Below are 20,853 nucleotides of genomic sequence, written 5' to 3' on the forward strand. Positions count from 1 at the left end.
GTGCTGTGACATTTTTATTCACCAGTGTTAGACATCCATGTAATATGTAACATCTACAATAGAAATGAAATTTCTACTCAATTTATTTTGAAAGTTACAGCTATTTTAATATTTGACATTTTTGGGCAAAAAATGGAAAAAATCACTTAAAACACATTTTAAACCCCAAATAACTCCTAAATTACACAGTAACGTGCAACTTTTGAAAGTGGGAAATGTTATATTATTGATCAGTGATATAATAGCTATATTTCCATGTATAAACCATCCTCTACCCAGAAAGGGAGAACGAAAACTACTTTCTGAAGCACTTAGCAAGCCTTGTCCCATGGTCTATAAGTAAAGTAAGGAAGTAAGATAAGTGAGTAAATAGGTAAACGTGTTTAAGTAAGTATAGGAAAGAAGAAACTAAGCAAGTGAGTGAGGCTATAGTGAGTGAATGAGCAAGTAAATGAGTGATGAAATTAGCAAGCAAGTAAGCATAAGTAAGTAATTTAGTAAGCAAGGGTGAAAATAAGAGAGCTTGAACCAGGGGCCACTTTGGAAAAAAAGTGGCCCCTGGTTCATCAAAATTTGGAAGAACCAGGGGCCATTTCCAATTACCAAGGGCCAATAAAAATAAAGATGTGCTGGAATAGTTAAATAAGCACTATTTGCTTGTAATTTGATAATTTTTGTTCATTATCCAGGGGGGCAGTTTTGTGAGAAAAGTGTCCCCTGGTCAACTAAAATTGAGATGGAACCAGGGGCCATTTCAGAGTTTCTGGGGCCAAACGGCTCCCGTCTCCCACTTAATTTCACCCCTGTTAGTAAGTATAAAGTAAAAGAGTATTTGAGCAAGTAAATGAGAAAGTAAGCAAGCAGGCGAATACAAAGAAAAGACGTCAGCAAGGAAGCAAACAAGCAAGACAAATCTTACGGATTCACTGATGGATTTTGCATCCATTCTGCAAACAATCTCGAGGCTTCTGTGACGCAATGTTCATTACCAAAAGAACAGGCTAATGATACAGCAATTCCCTGAGCTTGTCTTAACGAAAAACAAAAATAATACATTGATTAATAACTAGATAATAACTAGATTTAAGAGGAGCTCGGGCACTCTTTCCCGAGTCCAAAGTGTTGGACATATGTTGCTATATGTAATACTAAGTGCGTATCATCCAGTATCATCAGACAGACAGGCCTTTAATACTCTCAACATATGAGTGAAAAGGCCACTCTTTCAAGGGATGTATACTGCGCCAAGAAAGTATCCTTACACTTGGAAAAATAATCACAATTTCAAAACTGAACCATATTGGGGTAAATTTGTTTTTGTAATAGATGCACTATTTAATCGCGCACATTATGACACCACATTGAATCCAATGTGACCTCAAGTTACAAGCAATTGAATAGACGAAGGTCCAGAAGAAGATTCCAACCAGCGCAACAAAGAGACTACACAGTTTCTGCAATGAAGCTTTATTTAAAGCAATATTTATTTCAGTTTTTACTTCTCTGTACTTTTCATAACTTGCATTTTATTTGTCAGCTCTTTTGTTTCAGTTTTCTTTTGTTCCTTTTGTTTTAAATCAAAGGCACACACAAATTAGCCATTTATCACTCTCAAACCAGATGTCTACTCCGTGGAGTTTTGAATAGGCCAGTGTGTCACTTTTAAAACTGGACCTTCGTCTAATCAAATGCTTGTAACTTTGCTTCTTGAAGTCACATTGGATTCAATGGGGTGTCAAAATGTGCCGGATTAGATGGTGCATCTATTACAAAAACACATTTACCCCAACATGGTTTAGTTTTGAAATTGTGATTATTTTTCCAAGTGTAAGGATACTTTCTTGGCGCAGTATATAAAGGGACAACTCTTTTTAGAATGAAAATCAGTCTGAAAAGAAATTTGTGATAGTATTTCCACTCTTCCGGAGTGAATTGTCAGTTCCAAAAAGAGTTGCGTTATATTCCACCCTTTGGATTATAGAGCATACCAGGTTTGAAACTGAAAGTCGACCAAACAGTAATTCAATTTCATCTTCCAATCTCCGTATCTAGTCAATATGTATAGGTTTCAAGTGTGTTTCTGCATGTATTCTTGACCAACCTTTTCACATGTGTTCCTGGGTCTGTCCACCCCAAGTCTTGATAAAGAGGTGTAACTAGATGTAACATATATTTCTGAAAAGGAGAAAAAAGAACGAACAAACATAAACAGTAATAGGCCCATGGGTATGAAAATTTTGTTTGTAAGCAGGGCCTGATTTACCATAGGGTCAGATGGGCCTGGGCCCAGGGCCCCCAAATGTTGGGGGCCCCCAAAATTGCCCTATGCAGTGTGCATCTTCCATTTAGCCGAAAGACACCATGTTTTGGGCAAAAATAGTGTACAAAATTGCAAAATTATGCGCGCACTGGCCTATTATATAGCAAAATTTAGCTTCAGTGCGCAAAATGTCCTGATAACATCTAAAAGCTTGGCCACTGGAGTGCACATGCTTTCCTCACGGTGCGTTTGGTGGCCTCCAAATTTTGGCCAGGCCCAGGGCCCCCAAAAAGGTAAATCCGGCCCTGGGTAAAAGTAATAAAGTATATCTCTTTGACACTCCATTCTGCAGAGCAATTCCAGATCTTGTATTATGGTATTCTTTGTGACGTATTTGGTGTATTTAAACTGCCGTTTAACGGGTATTTATTGCTTTAGCCTATATAATTATTTCGTCTATTGTAAACATGGTTCTTATCATCAGGTTTGTCAAAACGACATTTTCGGATCACCCCGGTTCGTTAAGTTGTGGCTGACAGTTGTAGGACAGATATCTCTTAATCTCTATCACTTTGGATCCATTGGGACTGAATCTATAAGCAATCTGATATCGAAAGCCTTTTTTCTCGTAAAGCATACTGTACCCAAACATGAAAATAATTGTACCAGGTTGAACTACTGACATCCAACCACATCGTTTGACCGAGATTAAGGAGACAGTCCCAGCCGCAGTCACTATCGTAACGCTGAATTGATCTGAATACCAGAATGATGGATAGAATGTTGTCCAGGTACACACGGAACCAATGTAAGCCTATTGCATATATTCCTACAAATCTCCGACGAAACACGATAAATTGAACTTACCTGAAAGTCTCCATAGGCGCCTGTTTTGCCCAACATGTCCCCAATATATCCGGTAACGTCTTTCACGGTGACCCATGGCACGTAGTCCCTCTCAGAGGTTAAATATTGTGTGATGTTTAAAGCTATCACTTGGTTTAGTGATCCAGCTCTAGCGAGATTAAAAGCATCACTGATGAGCGCGGATCGACTTGTTACTCCAAAGACCTGAGTACAAGTATAGCAAAAGTTAAGACAATGTTATCCATTTTTTCATCCACGTGTAACTCAATATGAAATCGAATGATTTGTTTTTCACAACTGACCAACATAGGTCTTATGTTTAAAGAGACATACATGTGTTAGTGAACTTAGTGCAGACGAATTACACTTGTCAACTTAAAGAACTTTTATTGCGACCAAATAATATCCCATTCTTATTAAATAACTAGTTCACCCGTAGCTGTGAGAGCTAGTAGCTGTGAGAGTAACTGATAGAGCCGTGGCAGCATGATAGCTATGCTGTTTGACCCCAATGACCTCTATATGACCGTTGACCCTAGATAACCTGTTTGATGACATTTGACCTTGAAAGACCTCAGTTTTATTTTATACACGGATTGAAATTTAGAAATCATTTTCAGCTATGAATGCTGGGAAAACATTGCGGTGTTCACTGTTTTGAAATGTCTGACAGCTGGGACAGGTGGCCAAATATGTCTACTTTTCTTTTTATGCACTGACTTGACTGCTTCATTGCTTCATGGTATCCAGTTGAGGGAATCATTTACATTTCCCCCTAGATGACCTTTGACCTCGAGGGGGTCCTTCGAAAACCACCCGGTCAACAGGCTTTCCCGATACCTATCCATATCCGAAATATCGGATCGATGCGTCGAAGCGCGGCGAAACACATAGCCGGACAGACAGACACACACACACACAGACAGACAGACAGACTTCGCTCATTATTTTAGTATAGTAGAAAGCTATAAATGGTCATCTAGCCGCCAAATCCTTTTTAAATGTTTGAAAAAGACCCTCGGTTAGCTCAGGATTTGAAAACCGAGGTTTGGCCACTAAGGTAGCGCTTCATGAAACTGTTTAGTTTAAGTCAGTCGTTCTTCGCATAGCGATCAGGTATAAATTCAACCTACCTGATGATTGTCAACAAGTTGTTGCGTCAATAGCTGCCAGTTGTTTTCATCATAATTCACACGATAGTAACCTCTCGCTTCCACGTTGACAAACAACCAATCAGATTCTTCCACTCCAGTTACAGAAACAGTCACTATAATAAACAAGAATCACGTTTTAAAATGGAGAGTATACCCTCTCATGCAGTAATGCGGCACTTTTCTGCGTGTAGGCCTATCGGTTTTTACTAGCTTTATAGATTTATCAGTTATCGTCTGAAGATTTTGTAGGTCTTCTTACCAGTCATGAATGCTCAACAGAATATATCGTACAAATTTATTTTGCATATTTCTACTTCAAATGAAATTCATGATCGGAATATTGTTTAATATATGAAATGTCCTTACATTTGTGTCCAGGGCTCAACCATTCTTGTGACGGCATGTCAAATTGTGCATCTCTGGATGTGGTGTATGTCAACGGAACAAACCACTTGTACCTGTTAGTAGAAAGGTAGATTTGAAGACAGATAAAAAGAACATGTTAAAAAGTTTAATTAAAACGAGAATAAAAAACGTAACCGGTCCCCGGACCGTGCTCTCTTTATTACCAAAGTCTGACGCTCTCAATCGAGCTATATGATCCTGATATAAGAAACAGTCGTTATTATGTCAATACAATAATTGATTGGTGTTTTTCGATGGAATGTATAGCCACCTAGTACCAGTATATAGTTGCTCAAACTCCAAATACAAAAGCAACTAATTTTATTGAGGGCGTTTCTTTGGTATATGCTTGTAGACGGGGTTTTACGGTATATAGTAATGTTTCTTCCTTACCCCAAGTCCCCGTAGTTCGTTGTCATATTACTTTGTGGATTCAATAAGAATCTCTCCTGATCTGTCCTGAAATGTAGGTTGCCATCAGCACGGCCATATTCCCTGGTAACCGTCACTACAGGGTACCCCATTTGTAGAGTCCAGGTATCCATGATTTCCTTTACGTCAATGAAGAGTCTACCATCTTCTTTGGCAACCTTATGGATAATGGATAATTGAATATACACATGATAATGAAGAGGCAAGTATTGAAGATGCAATAAAATTATAAAAACAGATTGTTCTTATTGCTATTTCCTTAGTTACTGTACCATTAATTACACAAGATAAGCAAAAAAGAACCAAATTACAATTTCACTAATAATGCAATTTGCAACTGTAAAATTTATGAAATCTGATCAAAAAATACAAGAATGACAGAAAATAGAAACACAGATCAAGATCATTTAAAAACCTAGTCAGCACAGCTGGTCAAGTTGCTATATAAGTATGGTTGTTCTTAAGATACTCAGCTAATTTCTCCTCAAATGCAGACCGCAAAAGAATTAAAGTACCAGTTATTTTTACCCCTGTATGTGCTAAACAAATACAATTTATATATATAACCAGCAGCCAATAGTTGCATCTTTTAGCTCGGATTTAAGATCAAAATAGTTGAAATTGGTCAAGAAATAAAGACACGGTGATTCAAAATCACAAGGAAGATGCAAATCCACAAGTTGCGATTGCTCCATTGAATGCCCTATTAAAGGCTTAATGTACGATTTCCTTCAAATTTTGTCATTATATACTCAAAATGCTGAAATAATACTAGTAATAATGATCGTGAAAGAAACACGGCTTGTTATTTTGGCCGTTTAACACGCAGTTCTATGGGCGGACATAAAGTCATAATTTCTTGAATTATGACTTTATGTCGAACTTTGCTCTGTTTACCTACAAACACAACAAATATGGCTGATTCCATTTCGGTGCAAGTTGTGACAGGTGTAAACATTACCAATATGCCAAAAAATCAGGTTTTAAAAAAATTAACCAAATTCATATTATAAGATCGTACATTATGACTTTAATTGGTACTAAGCGTTCTAATGTACTAGAATTCCAATTTGCAACTGTCAAATGAAGTTTATTCAATTTGATCAGAAAATATGTAAGTATATGACACAAAATAGGCCTACAACATGACACATATTGTAGGAATCAAATACGAGCAACTAAAATGTTCTTTCCTAATTCTCCATAATGAATAATTAAACAGAGAATAATAATCTGCCTAAAATCGGTTTTAAGCAAATATTTTCTTAAAATTTTAGGCCTCTGTTGCAAGTGTGTCGTCAGTGAAATGATGGCACTTCCTTTTAAACAGTATGAACAGTACAATGAATTTTGTTAAACTAATTACAGGTGTTCTATTAGGTTTCCGTCAACATAAGTAAAATTCTTTCCGTTTTAATTAGTATATTTAATTTTAAAGCTTGCTATATATACAGACCAATTAATTATTGAGGATGATTATTACATATACTATTATGTAATAAGCATACTCTAATAATTAATTGGTCTGTATAGATAATAGATAATTATGAAATGTTTTCTGTGCTCCAATCCTGAAACGAACAGCAGAGAGTCATGCATAACAGAAGCAACAGTAATTCATTAAAAGAAATCACCTTTTGAGAGAAATATCATTTTTTCGCGCGGGATGCATTTCCTCAACACATCTTCGACACGTCTGTATTAATATACCCTGCAATACTTACGTCATTGAGGTGTTTCCAAAGATCATCTCTGACAGCATTGCCATATTCAAACTCAGCCAAATATTTCTATTATAAAAACAATAGGCAATTAGACGTAACATTTTGTCACCAATCAGAAAATATCGACATGAATCGCTATTAATGAGAGAGGAAAACAATTTTTCCTGAAAATTTACCTTTTTGACTATTTCTCAAAACTCAAGACCCGTGATATCGATTACATTTACTTGATCGAAAAGTACGAGGGGATCAATCACGGTGCACACTCCTTAAGGGGGTACTACACCCCTCGATAAATTAGTGTCTATTTTTGCATTTTCTCAAAACTAATAACACAGTGGTAACAAAGTTATGTATATCAAAAGAATCCAATTACTACACTGGAATTTCAGTGACCCAAGACAGGCGGTTTGTTATTTATGATAAGAAATAAGGTACCACTAGGATGTACCTCGTTTCCTATCATATATACTGAACCGCTTTTCTTGAGACACTGACATTTCAGTGTAGTAATTGGATTCCTTGCCCCAATAATAATATATAACTTTTGTTACCAGTGTGTTATTATTTTTGAGAAAATGCAAAAATAGTCACAAATTTACCACAGGGGTGTAGTACCCTTTTTAACCCACAAGCTTCAAAGAAGCTTCATAATAATTACAGCTGGGAATAATGTACATATACAAGAAATGGATAGCAACTATATGGCATACTTGCATCGATTATCAGAAAAACCTTGCAGATGCTTTTTAAAAACTTTATCAACGAGTTATTGTGAATATCAGATAAATTATTCAAACCTTCAGTCCTTTTCTAAATGTCGCTTCACCCAAGAAGTTAGAACACATGCGAATAATAGAAGCACCCTGAGGAGGACAAAAATAATATGTTTTATGTAAATTCAGTGAGTAAGTTTTTAGTATACAAACAAGGTATATAAGACAAATTTCACATAATATATGTACTCGGGTTCCTGATCGTAATTTGTTAAACTCTATAGCCTTTCTGATTAACTGCAACTAAAAGTAAAAATAATCCGCTCGGCAGTATTTTCGCCCATGTCCACTTCAAGGGTATTTAGATGTGGTTCACTATTCTAGCATGAACTTGACATCATCATCATCATTGGGTAATATAAATGTCATGAAAGCACCCAAAAAAAAAAAAGGTTTTATATGAAAAAATACTGTTTAAAAATTTTTGGTTAAATAGTGTTTGCAAAGATTTTTTGTAAAATATTTTGCCAATACTTAAATAAAGTTATGTTACAATGTTTTTTTAATGTTATTAAACGTTTCATACCCTTTATATAACCCGACATTGAAACGTTTTCTCTTAAACGGTTTGTGTTTGCTGGGTATGCATCATCTACATAATCATTCAGTTGATATTACAAACAAGATCACTGTTACAAATGAAATAGGTGGAACTACTGGGAGGTGGAACCATTCAAAGTAAATTAAATACACATAGGCCCTACATAAGATTTTATGTACCTTTCTATATGAAATTAAGTCAAATTGTTGTAGAATCTCTTCATTGGTAGCAACCGGTAATGATATAGGTCGTGAAGTGGACAGTGAATCGATGGTCATGACTGGGTGCATGGAGCGTATTGTAAACATATCATTCTGAAACGAAATCAAATAGCAATAGTTCATAATTCGACAAATTATTTTGAAAAGCTTTTTTTTTCTTCTATAGGCTATAGAATTGCTGCCCGGGGCCGCCAAACCTCGGTAGGTACATGTCGGCGATCGTGTGCGTGGCATGCGAGGGGTCCCGGGTTCGAATCCCGGGGGTACCAAGTGACTTCTTTCTTCACCTTCTCTCCTTTTTCGTTTCTTCTTTCCCTTCCGATAGCAAAAAAACACGGGCAGGGTTAGGGTTAATAAAATAAATCACATGAATAGATCGAGTGCCCTCTCAAGGATGTCTACTCTCTGTATAACCTCATTTAAATATTAGGGACTTCTATAATATGATACACCTACCAAGTTTCATTCTTTGTTATAATAAATAATTTTCCCGAGAACTTTCCCCTGATAATTCAAAAGTATAACGCAAAGAAGGAACACTGATGCATCTTCGAATTTGATCAATCCAAAACCAAGCGATCAGACAACAACATTTGCATAGTATTTTTTGTGGGATATGAGAGCACATCAGACACATCAAATCCAATTGCATTCTGAATACGAAGAATGTCCTTCTGATATCAAATGATTTTGATTTTTGAAATTTGCGATATAATACAAATTTTATGGCAAATTATTAAAAATTTATATTTTTGACATTTAACAATCTTCGAATTGTTGGGTACAAAACCTCATGTTCCACAACTTAGGTCAAAATTGGCGCTTTGTTTGTTTAATGGGGGTCTTTGAGCTGTGTCATTGGCGATGAGATTATTTATGGCCCATAGTGATAGCAAATTGAAAATGAAACCATTGTTTTCAATATTGGTGATAGTGATCCGAAGAATACTAGGCCGAAAGTAAAAACAAAGGTACCTTGATTTTGATATGACTACAAACAATGTCATAATGTAGTGCCATTCTAAAACGAAACTTACAACAATGATTTGATAGGGATGATAAACACCATTCACATCGATTAAATTTCCATTCGATTCGGATATGCATAATAAGTTGAAAATGAAAGGAACAAACTAGGCGAAACTGCGGTTTAACATTAATTCGCATGCAACAATGTGCAGAATTAAACGTAAAACGAACAGAGTTCTTTCACTAACATTTCTGATGTATCGAAGTCATTTAAGTTGCCAACAAAATGTTTTGACAATTTTTAAAATGTTGAAATCCATCGTAACAGGTTTGGGACCTAAGGTTTAAGAATTAAATCACATTTAATGTGTCGTAAATGTTAGTGAAATTATACACCCAGGATATACATGCGCTGACACGAGAATCGAACCAGCAACATAAGACGCCTGTCACACAAGACTTTAAAAAAAAATATGTGTAGGTAAAACCTCATTCATCTGTACGTCTTTCAGAGATTACTCTTTGACGTATATCTAAATAAGTCGACTACAATACGCCCTTAATTTTTAAAACACACTCAGTCACTTACCAGTCCCCATTCTGGTTCCGCATGATTAGCACCGATATACGGTCCAACATAGCTGGCAAACCCCTCATTCAACCACGTGTCATCCCACCATTTTAAAGTTACTGAATTACCAAACCACTGAAAGATGAAACACATTTAAAACTGTTATGGCGCTATTTTCTTTTAGTTAATCAATTATTTAAATATATCGCTCCGCGGTCTCTCTCATTGATTCTGGCTAAATACGAATCATCGTATTTGGCGACCAGCTATTGAAGGAGACAGACCGCAAGCGTACTCAATCCGCAATCTATGTTGTGATACTTTGTTGATATTTGATGATGCGGAATTGAAGATTATTGTGAAGTTATATTTTGTTCCCGGGGGGGGGGGGCCTCTTAGAAAATATTTGTACGGGGGTGCTAAAAGTAGACTTCAGAATGTTGACCATCTCTATACCTGCGTAGTGCAAAAAAGCACCCGATTACTATACCTCGCTTGTATCACTAACCATCCCATCTCTATACCATTTTTACTGAAATGGTGACCCATCATTATATCATCAATATACCAAAAAACTTACAACAGCCCATCTCAATACCATCACAGAAATAAGGGTCATTAATATACCCGAAACAATTTCAAAACCACCCCATTGGTATACCAAAAACGATGAAAATGCACCTCAAAACCTTTGAGCATCCCTGTACACCATTTCTTAGGGAGAGGCCCCCCCCCCGGGATTTTGTTATCCGTCTACTTCTCTTCGTGTATTCAGCGAGTCTTTCCCCGTGAAACTTTGAGATCCATCGGTTATCTACTATGGTGTGAAATCTATCTTTCACCAGAATAACTGATTGATAAATCGCGTGTAAGTTTCGAATCATAATAAAACCATTGAGTTAATATATAGTTTGGCAACTAACAAATGATTAAGTTAACTCATATAGCTTACACTTCAGCAGCAATGCATTTGAGAGTGTGTCGGTTGCGTCCCCTACCAATAAGTAATTCCCCGCCCCCTTTATGAATGGCCATTATTCAAAAACGGTTGTTAATTCGTATGCCAAATTTGGGATATGCTGTCTTTCTGCGCATTATGATACCTCATTTGTTGCAATGGTCATATTGATGCCGCAGCGCGAACATAACTCAGATTTAAAAGTTGCAGTAAAATCCTATTGCCTTGTAATTATATAATTTCCTTTATGTGATGGAATTTGATGGGATAGCGAGTGGCAGAAAGTTGAGAAATAATGTAGGTAGTTAGATGTTCCACAATCAAGATATCAATAATATAACAAAACAGTTTTTTGTCATGCATAAAGGTATACACTGTAAAAATGGTGTCTAGGCAAAAGACACTTTATATGTCATCAATTGGGAGACATGTATCTATTTACTTAGACACAAAGTCATGTCTCTGTACAAGATATGTTCAAATGTAATGCCTCTTTGCAAAACACTTATTCACAAGTCATGTTTTTATGCAAGACACTTCGGGTTTCTAAGACGTGTCTTTTGTCATCAATTGGGAGACACGTCTGGCTGGAAGACGTGTCTTTGTGTCTTAGATTATGTTTTTATCGGTTCTATTTTCTTATATTTCTATTGTTCAAGACACGTCTATTGCCAAGACATGTCTTACATATGACGCCAAGACACCATTTTTATACGGATACCAAGTTACATTACGTACTTGATGTGCTAGCTCATGTGCAACTATTGAACATATTCCTTCTTTATTTCGTGCTGGTGATACGCTCTCCTTATACAGGAATCTGGAAGGTTTGTATGAGATAAGACCCCAGTTTTCCATTCCTCCATACGGGAAACCAGGTAAAGCAATGGAATCTGAAGAATAACAAAATTTTAGTTACATTATTTTTCTCTAAGTGATCGATTTGATATACTGACAATCATAGGTTTACCATTTTCAGTTACATGTAGCTCTAATAGACTACCGTAAAACCTCGTCTACAAGCATATATAGAGTGTTTTCGATGATTAATACGAAACAGCCGTAAATATGCCAATGCAATAGATTGGTCTTATAATAGTACTTGTTAGTATATGTTTTAATTTTGTCGATTGATGGCGCCTGGATTAATTTAGCTTTCGTCAAAAAGCACTCTATAGGCCTATGCTTGTAGACGAGGTTTTACGGTAGTGCTTGTAGACGAGGTTTTACGGTAGTTCGGCAATTCTCGAAAGCCTTTGTAATACGGCACATCAGTCGCACATCGTTAATCACTGGCAATTCGACGTATATGCAGTGACGACGTATTTTTGAAAAGGATGAATTGGTGAATTGCTATCATAATTACCTAATTTGGGAAGAGGAAATTTAGTCCCGAAATATTCATCAAAAAAGTCCAATATAGTTGCTCCGATTTGCAACGCGTATTCCACGGTATCTACGGCATCTTCTCGCGCCCATACTCGCATCTATAAGAATCAACATCAATAAAAAGAGAATAATATTATTTAGAATTATAACTTCAAACCTATGGAACGCTTTCGAGGAACTTCCTCGTCATCAGCCGATGCTGTTAATATATAGCTCTGATGTTTCTTGGAAACGGCTAGAGACCAGACCTGAACAGATGACGTCACCGAAGTTATCAAATTCCTGTCCCTGGTCTTGCTGTGTTTGATCAGGTTGTCCCACACATTGAACTGAGACACATGATTGGAATTAGAGCTATGTCTGGGACAACCTGATCAAACCCATCAAGACCAGGATCTGTGAGGAATTTTCCAACTTCTTAAGTTCCACCTTCTTATTTTGTTTAACAGACTTATACGACGAAAAACCCTGTTCTACGGGCGGACGAACCTTTTAAGTAGGGTCGGGCGGGTTTTTTTCCTGAAGACTAAACCCTAAACTTTTTCACAAAAATCAAACACAAAAATGTTTTTAAAACGTTATTCGCGTAATGGTTCTGGTTAAAACGTTTAATCAGATTTATATGTCGGGCTTTTAAAAACGTTTTATAGAAAAAAACATTACAACGTTTTAAGAATGTTATCGAAAAATATTTTTTGGCAAACATTTGTGCAAAATATTTTGTTAGCGCTTAATAACAATTATGTTTTACAGGCAGTTTTCAGAAATGTTTTCTGATGTAAAAACGTTTTATATACTCGCTATATAAACCGACATTTAAAGGTTATCTGCAAAAGTTTTGCGTTAAAGGGCATTTCGTGATCCACAGCCTCATCCCCCACTTTTCCCAAAAAAGTTGAGATTTTTACACCACTGGATACCTCTGGCTACATAATGTTTATGTACCAAATATTTCTTGCAGATTAATTCGTTTAGCAAAAATATCGTTAAATTTGAATTTCGTTCTGGTGCACCAGAACGAAATTACAACACATTGTCTATGGAGCAGTGTAATACACATAATCATGCATAACTCGCAAACGCAAAATCGGAATCAACTGAAATTTTGGAAATAAGCTTTTTTCGTGGATATCTACTGAAAATGTCATAAAAAGAGGATGCAAGATCACGATATCCTCCTTTAACCGGTACTTACCAAGACACCATTTTGTGTTGTAATCTCCTTATATGCAAAGTCTGTAACACACCATGCGACAAGATAAGTTGATATCGGCACACTCTCTTCAAATTTAGATCGGACCCATCCATCCTCAAGCGTCGTGTTGGATTCTATAGGCATATTGGCGATAGCAACGTAATTTGGTTCGTGGTCTAAGGTGAGAGTAAAGTTAGCTTTGAAAGATGGTTCGTCAAAACAAGGAAAGACACGACGGGCAAGAGTCAGCGCTGTCAATGTGGCTGCGTTCCACCTATGTCAACGAAAAAAGATGATTGTTGTAAATATAAAAAACAACTCTTGCTTTCCGATACTACCTATATATTTATGTTAACCCTAACCCTACCCGTGGTTTTTTTGCTATCAGAAGGGAAAGAAGAAACGAAAAAGGAGAGAAGGTGAAGAAAGAAGTCACTTAGTACCCCGGGATTCGAACCCCGGAACCCGGGACCCCTCGCATGCCACGCACACGATCACCGACATGTATATGGCTGCCCCGGGTCAAATTTCATCTGATCTGAAAGCCTTCCAATAAATTGCACATTTCTCAGGTTTGTCTGTACATTTCCTTTCTATTATAGTCATTTCGTGTCCACACTGAAGCTGAAAATTTAAAGTGTCGGAAAATGTGAGGTTTCGGACAGTCGATTACCTTTAAAAGACGAAACAGCACATCTGGATTTATTCATAAAGCTCAACATTTTATGGTAAAACATAATCCATGATAATTGAGGTGTCCAAATTGCCAAGGTCCAGACCAGTGTAAACATGGTATAGCATTGTGATATGTATAAGGACACGGTCACATTTTAACCCAAATCCTGGTTAAAACATTTAGTAATAATACTGCCACCTCCCTGACTATAGTTGGCCTGGCCAACGATGTTTCCTCTTTGGGTCTGACTCAGCTCCGACACCTTAATTTCTTAGCCTATATCAAACACGACTTTGATCATAAATATTACATGTCAATGTCAGATTGAGATTACATAGCAAGTAAGATTAATATCCTTATAAATTTATTCAAATTTTGTGTAAGCGTAGAATGGTGTCAGTGTTCATTTCTGATACACTCAAACAGCTGAAGTATAAGATGATGATCAGTGCCTGTTTTTATTGACCATTTGCCAATATGTATAAGCAGGGCAACTAGTTTAAAATACATCTACTACCTACACTTCCTACATCTCTGAGTTGTCGAAAAACTAAGTACATATAATTATTGGGGACATACAAATGAAGGTTTTTCCCGTGTACCCGAAGAATGGAAAACGTACCCTAGCTGCAGAGGGTTTACTGCAGCTAGGGTCATGTTTCTATAAAACATGACTATTTACAGTTAGGCCTATAGCACGGGTCACAAAAAACTGTTACGAACAGTAACCTAGGAAAATGATTAATCTTAGCAGGGAATAATATTATATTATAGCAATCAACTTGACTGCATACCTCAGGGTCATGAAACAATATATGGTTATAAACTTTAATACTGGTTACATTATCCGTACCTTTCTCCTGTTGCCGTATCATACGGTGTCCTGTAATATCCAGCGTTATAATCATGAAGCAAAGGCGCTGAAAACATTGCGGAAAATTTGTACACACTCCCAGCTTTCAACGGAGTCTTCAATTCCACCACTAAATACTGGTGCTCCTCGTGAAACCAAGGGTCTCTTTTTAAATGTAGTCTATCCTTTTCATGATGCATGTTTTCAGGATGTATCGTTACTGTGTGTAGAGGGATTTCAAGTTGTGTACTGTGAATTAAAACCACTTCTGTATTTTTGATACATTTGATAAAAATGTCAATTGTTCCATTGAATGTAAAATTTGTTAAATCAGTTCTGATATGAAGATTATATTTAAGAGGAGTTAGTGTTTTGGGGAGACGAATATTGTTCCATATACCATCGCGCCCATATGATTCTAGTACCGTGCCATCTTCGGAACCAGCGGTCCTATAAAGTTACGAAAAAGGAAGCAGGAAACATAATATTCGTTAACAAAATTACAATATTTTTTTTTTCGAAACTTGTCAAATCTTTCAATTGTCATTGAAATCGACGACGAAGATGGCGACAATGATGATGATGATAAAGAAGAAGATGATGTCGGTGACAATGATGACGACGATGATGTTGACTACGATAATAATAATAATGATGATGATGACGATGACGATGATGATGATGATGATGATGATGATGATGATGATGACTTTTTAGCAGACGATATCAATTGCATCTGGTTTTGAAAATTGACTAATATATTTTTATATTAGGTTAATCATGCAGTGTTCTTGATCAAATTGATTGCACAGCACGCTGATGATGACAAGGTTGCTGAAGGAGAACACCGATAAACATGATATCAGATATTATTAGGCGTTTTATAGAAGTAATTTCGGTCTTGCTAGATTTACTTCGCAACTGTTTTGCTTAAAAGTATGCCCAGCTTAGAAATAAAACCACAATTTGCTTGGATTTGATTTTATTATTGTTTTCTGATATGTTCGGGATAAAATGTTGTGCGTATATTCTTTGTTTAAAATACAAAATTAATGGACTTCTTTCTATGCTAATATTACATTATTGTTTTAAAGAGAAAAAAAGTATCCAAACAGTTGGGCGCCCATTCCTTTTTTAAAGGAATTTGTATATAGAATCAAGTTTCATTGTTGTCTTTTCTTAAGGGCTCGGATAGCAACGTTTTCACGTATTTTTGTAGGACCCGAGAGCACATCAGACATATCGAATTGCATTTTAAAAACGCAGAATGTCCTTCTGATATCAAATAATTTTGATTTTGCAGGGTCCTACAGTATTGCGAGCGCAGTGAGAAGGAAAATTTACATATTTAAGCATTTCCGTACTGTTTCAAATCTTTTAGAGCCTTTTATTTAAAAAGTGCTCTATGAATGTGTGCCAGTATCGCTTGCTTCCCTCTCGGCTTGCCAAAAATTGCCCCCCCCCTTCGGCTTGCCTAAAATTCTTTCCCCCAATTTTACCCTCCCCTAGGGCTCATAATTTAATATTGCACAGCCCCTAACTTTCTAAGTTTCAAGAGGTACCATCAACCAGTTTAACCAATCTTAGTTCGCTAATACTCAAAAGTCCTACCTGTCGTGTTCTTTTTTTATCGCCATTCCGAAGATCAGACCTAATGCAAGTCCAAGTAGTAGACATAATAAAACGATAATTCTGACGATACGTTTACGTTGACAAAATCTGCTATCTCGAACTTTAGTCTTCATTGACATTTTGCCGTTGATGCTGGAATAAAGAAAATAAAATTATACGTTTCAAATAGCATTTTAGTTAACAATAAATGTTTAGCGGTTTTCCCATTTCTTTCTTTTGATTTCATCTCTATCGCCTTCCACATTTCCCCCTCAATTCTGTTACCCTGGGTGGTTGACACCCTATACACCATTCTGGCCGTTACTGCCATCGTGGGGCGGGGTCATGAATATATGAAGGAAATTTTGTGAGAATTTGGTTGATCTTACGGTTCTTCTGCATGTTGTAAGAAAAGATGTTAAAAGTGTGTAGTTCTTTATTTTGACAAATAACACAAAAACTACACTGCAAAAATTGTGTCTTACCTGAGGACACTATATTAAGACGCGACTTTGAAGCCACTTTTTAGCCATGTCCTTATGCAAGTCATGTCTTGCATGGAGACATGGCTTATGGAAAGACAGGACTTTGAGCTATGTCCTTATCCAAGACATGACTAGCTACAAGACATCAACAAAGTATGCAGCTATAGCCTTAAGTCATGTCTTAATTATAGGAGCAGAATGGGACATGTCTTACTTCATGTCCTAATTGAAGACATGTCTCCATGCTAGACACAATTTTTGCAGTGTAAGAGACCCTTCACAAACACTTGTAAGGGGAGGCCTGATGCAAAAAAAATCATCGCGAACATTTTTCGGGGCCCCCCTTTACAGACCTCAAAAATTTCAGCCCCCCCCTTTTGACATGAAAATTATGGGTCAACCCCATAGAAAAGCATATAAACTCAATTTTCCCAGGAAAATTTGTTGTCATTTTTTTTCAGGGCCCCCCTTAGGAGGGTCAAAAAATTTCAGGGCCCCCTTTTTGCATCAGGCCCCCTAACAAGTGTTTGTGAACGGTCCCTAACATACCTATATATCAATGTGAAAGAAATTTTTAGTAATTATTCGAAAATTCCCTATACTGTCAGCCTACTATACTAATTGCCTGAGTCAGTTTTTGTAATTTTGCATACAAAGTACACAATATGGTTCAAGCATGCATTTAAACATATTTATTCACCAATCTTTGCACGATAATAAATGATAATGATACATACAAATTAAATGGAATAATCCAAAATAATTAGGGTGATTACGTAACTGATGAATGCTTGAACAACATTTTGTACTTTGTTCTCAAAATTACAAAAAAATATCGTAGAAGGGTGACGCTATGCGATGCGAGGGTCATACAAAAAGTTATAATTAAAGCTCCTTCAAATAGTAGCCATTTCATTATTTTCCATGATTATATATAGCTTGTGAGAAAATTTTGTGAAGAAAAAGTACAGTAAAACCTCGTCTACAAGCATATAGAGTGCTTCTGATGAAAACTTAATTAATCCAGGCGCCATTATGGAGTTTGAGCAAATGAATTACAGATCCAAGCATATACAAACAAGTATTATTGTAAGACCAATCTATTGTATAGGCACATTTACGCATCAAAGACACTATGCTTGTAGACGAGGTTTTACGGTATACAATTGCTCACATTTTGTAGGTGCCATTCCAATGCATAATCATTTTGAGTATGAAAAAGTATGTGCAGTACACAAGCTACATTGTGTGCAGTGCACCCTTTCGAAAGGTAAAAGATTTCTAAAAAAGGCAAAAGGGTGGGTTGTGTGTTTTTTTGCTACAAAGGGTGTATGTGAAAAAAGGTGGATCAAAAATTAAAAAAAAAGGGATGGGCTCTGAATTTGATGGTGGATAGAATGCAAAATAAAGGGAAACAAGAAATGTCTTTAAAAAAGACGGCGCAGTGAATGAAGAAAAAATGTTGGATTTCACATTCACTGAGAGGACCTTTGGCTTAAAAGTGAGCTTTTAGAAACGACACTGTAAAAAGGAGAATGATGTTTGTTTCCTTTATTTTATTTTGTCTTAAAAACCCACAATGAGGGCACAAATTAATTTATATGCTGAGTACTTAGTTCACCAGCCAATTCAGAATTAATGCAGCACTGCTGCAAAAAGTGATTAATATACCCAGATAGAAAATAACCTTGAACTTCGTACTGATGATTTTCAGTAGGCCTACAAAACTATTATGAAAAGGGTGGGTGCAGACCCACTGCACAAATCAAGAGCTATACCACGTACCATAGACCCTCAGTCATGTCACGTACAGAACCAAAGTAGAGCGGATACTATAAATGACCCATGCATATCACCATATAAAAGAAGTTGGCCCTGCAACCATTTTTACATTCGATGATTCGAGATCGTATCTTTAAAACTTTTCTATAAAAGCAGGGATATGAGACAGCTCTATCCCTGACAAAATTTCTCCATTTTTTTGTAAACAGTATGAGGCCTTTTACATCACAGACAATGAATGACTATTTAAAACGCATTTTAAGATTAGTCGGAACCCGATTTTTATTTTGGAGGGGGGGGGGGGCTTTAATATTAATACTTTGCATGCTAGCCGCAGTGTTCAACATAAAAAGTCAATTTTGAGATAATGTTTCAAAATTAAGAGCTATCTCAAGAACCACTGAAAAATACCAGGCTTGTTTATACTCATTTTAATGCATTTTTCATGCTGATTCCAAATATGGTCATGAAAATGTACATTTCTGAAATTTTGAATTTTTCAATGAAAATTTGAAACTTGTCTTCTGCATGCAGTCGACACCCAAATGAGAGAGTTATTAATAGAAGGCTTATGTAACCTCATCAACAATATCTATAGACTGGAAGTTCGTTCCTTCCTGTAAATAACGTAATAGTACTTCAAATACTATAGTACGAATAGAAATGATAATGTTACACAATTTTGTAGGTGGTGCTAGGTCTATATTTTTGTATAGGCCCTAATTTCTTTTTTTATTTGCCGAGAAATTATTAAATTGTCCTTTCTGTTTTTATAGGGCCCCTGATCATTATTTTCTTCATGTTGATGGGGATTAACCAAATTTTTTTTGCATGGGGGGTGGATCCGCTCTGGAAGATGACGATACCATCACAGATATTGGAGTTTCAATATCTGTGATACCATGAAGTTGGCAGTGGATGCACCTTCACATTATCAGCTTCAGGCGATGACCTTTACAGCTCATCAGGAGATACTCTGAAGTCTGACCTGACGTGACCCGGAAAAGAAAACAATGTCTGAAAAGATTTTGTGGATGTTTTCAAATATAGGCCTACAATTTATGTTGATATGAATTTTAAAACAGGATAAATATTTTACAGTACCGAGAAGTGCGAAGGTGAACAGCGAGCGAAAGTTATTTCAAATGAAATTTTGAATTATTTACGACTTTCTGATCACTGTGATCCTCACCCTGCACCATGCTATCCTGGGCATGCTACCCGTATCTCACTTCTCCTAAAAGGTCTCTTGATCAGGTCATCAAAGAAAATAATGCATTTTTGGCACGAATTGACATTGCCAAGGGCTATTAGCTTTCATATATAGCTTCACTCAACACTATTAAAGCCTTCGGGATTTACTTCGCAAATCGACCAGGATCGCGTGCAATATGCACACATCAAGGTGTATTTTGTGATCCTGCTGTTCGAACTACCCTTGAAAAAACTTTTTAAATTGTTTTATTAAATTATTTTATTTGAACAAAAGAATCGTTGCCCATCCCGTGGCTCTTCCTGTAAACTGATAGGTCTATATAGGGCCACCACTATCTCAACAAGTTCACCATATACACCAAAGCATCCCTGGCAAAGCATTCAAGAACCAAGACCACTTCACCATTTAAGCATAGTCTGTGTTAAACCACAGATATTGGAAAACAGACCGTGTACCTAATATCCATAGGCAGAGAAACTACTGGGAACAGCTACCGCGGCTCGTACTCGCCGCTTCGCGCCAGTTCGCGGCTTCGCCGCTCACCCCCCTTGATTGCGAGTCCGACACTATCGCGAGTCAGTCTTTGACTAAGACTATTTAAGCAGAACTTGTGCCCGGGGGGGGGGGGCACTCAACACAAATGACCATACGGGTATGCTCCCCGGAAAGACCCCCCTTTTGGATTTCGCAGCTCTGAAAGGCCCCTATATTTGACCAAAATAGAGCTCCGAAAGACCCTTGATTTTGATAATTTCAGCTCTGAAAGGT

The 20,853-nt window shown here is 36.8% G+C and overlaps 1 protein-coding gene across 3 annotated transcripts in view; it reads right to left on the reverse strand.

Annotated features, from left to right (window-relative positions):
* Nucleotides 1–20,853, reverse strand: part of LOC140156791 (aminopeptidase N-like) — a 33,239-nt gene that overhangs the window by 4,211 nt on the left and 8,175 nt on the right. For all 3 annotated transcript variants that reach the window (XM_072179770.1, XM_072179771.1, XM_072179772.1), the window contains 15 exons: nucleotides 16,603–16,755; nucleotides 14,992–15,441; nucleotides 13,463–13,736; nucleotides 12,245–12,365; nucleotides 11,617–11,771; nucleotides 9,939–10,055; nucleotides 8,339–8,473; nucleotides 7,643–7,708; nucleotides 6,843–6,908; nucleotides 5,080–5,276; nucleotides 4,648–4,739; nucleotides 4,261–4,394; nucleotides 3,128–3,331; nucleotides 2,102–2,175; nucleotides 920–1,030 (listed from right to left, as the gene is read on the reverse strand). In XM_072179770.1, the coding sequence (XP_072035871.1) occupies nucleotides 920–1,030; nucleotides 2,102–2,175; nucleotides 3,128–3,331; nucleotides 4,261–4,394; nucleotides 4,648–4,739; nucleotides 5,080–5,276; nucleotides 6,843–6,908; nucleotides 7,643–7,708; nucleotides 8,339–8,473; nucleotides 9,939–10,055; nucleotides 11,617–11,771; nucleotides 12,245–12,365; nucleotides 13,463–13,736; nucleotides 14,992–15,441; nucleotides 16,603–16,755 (2,349 nt within the window). The remainder of the gene's footprint in view (nucleotides 1–919; nucleotides 1,031–2,101; nucleotides 2,176–3,127; nucleotides 3,332–4,260; nucleotides 4,395–4,647; nucleotides 4,740–5,079; nucleotides 5,277–6,842; nucleotides 6,909–7,642; nucleotides 7,709–8,338; nucleotides 8,474–9,938; nucleotides 10,056–11,616; nucleotides 11,772–12,244; nucleotides 12,366–13,462; nucleotides 13,737–14,991; nucleotides 15,442–16,602; nucleotides 16,756–20,853) is intronic.

The sequence above is a fragment of the Amphiura filiformis genome, chromosome 7, assembly GCF_039555335.1.
Source record: "Amphiura filiformis chromosome 7, Afil_fr2py, whole genome shotgun sequence".
Classification (NCBI taxonomy): Eukaryota; Metazoa; Echinodermata; class Ophiuroidea; order Amphilepidida; family Amphiuridae; genus Amphiura; species Amphiura filiformis.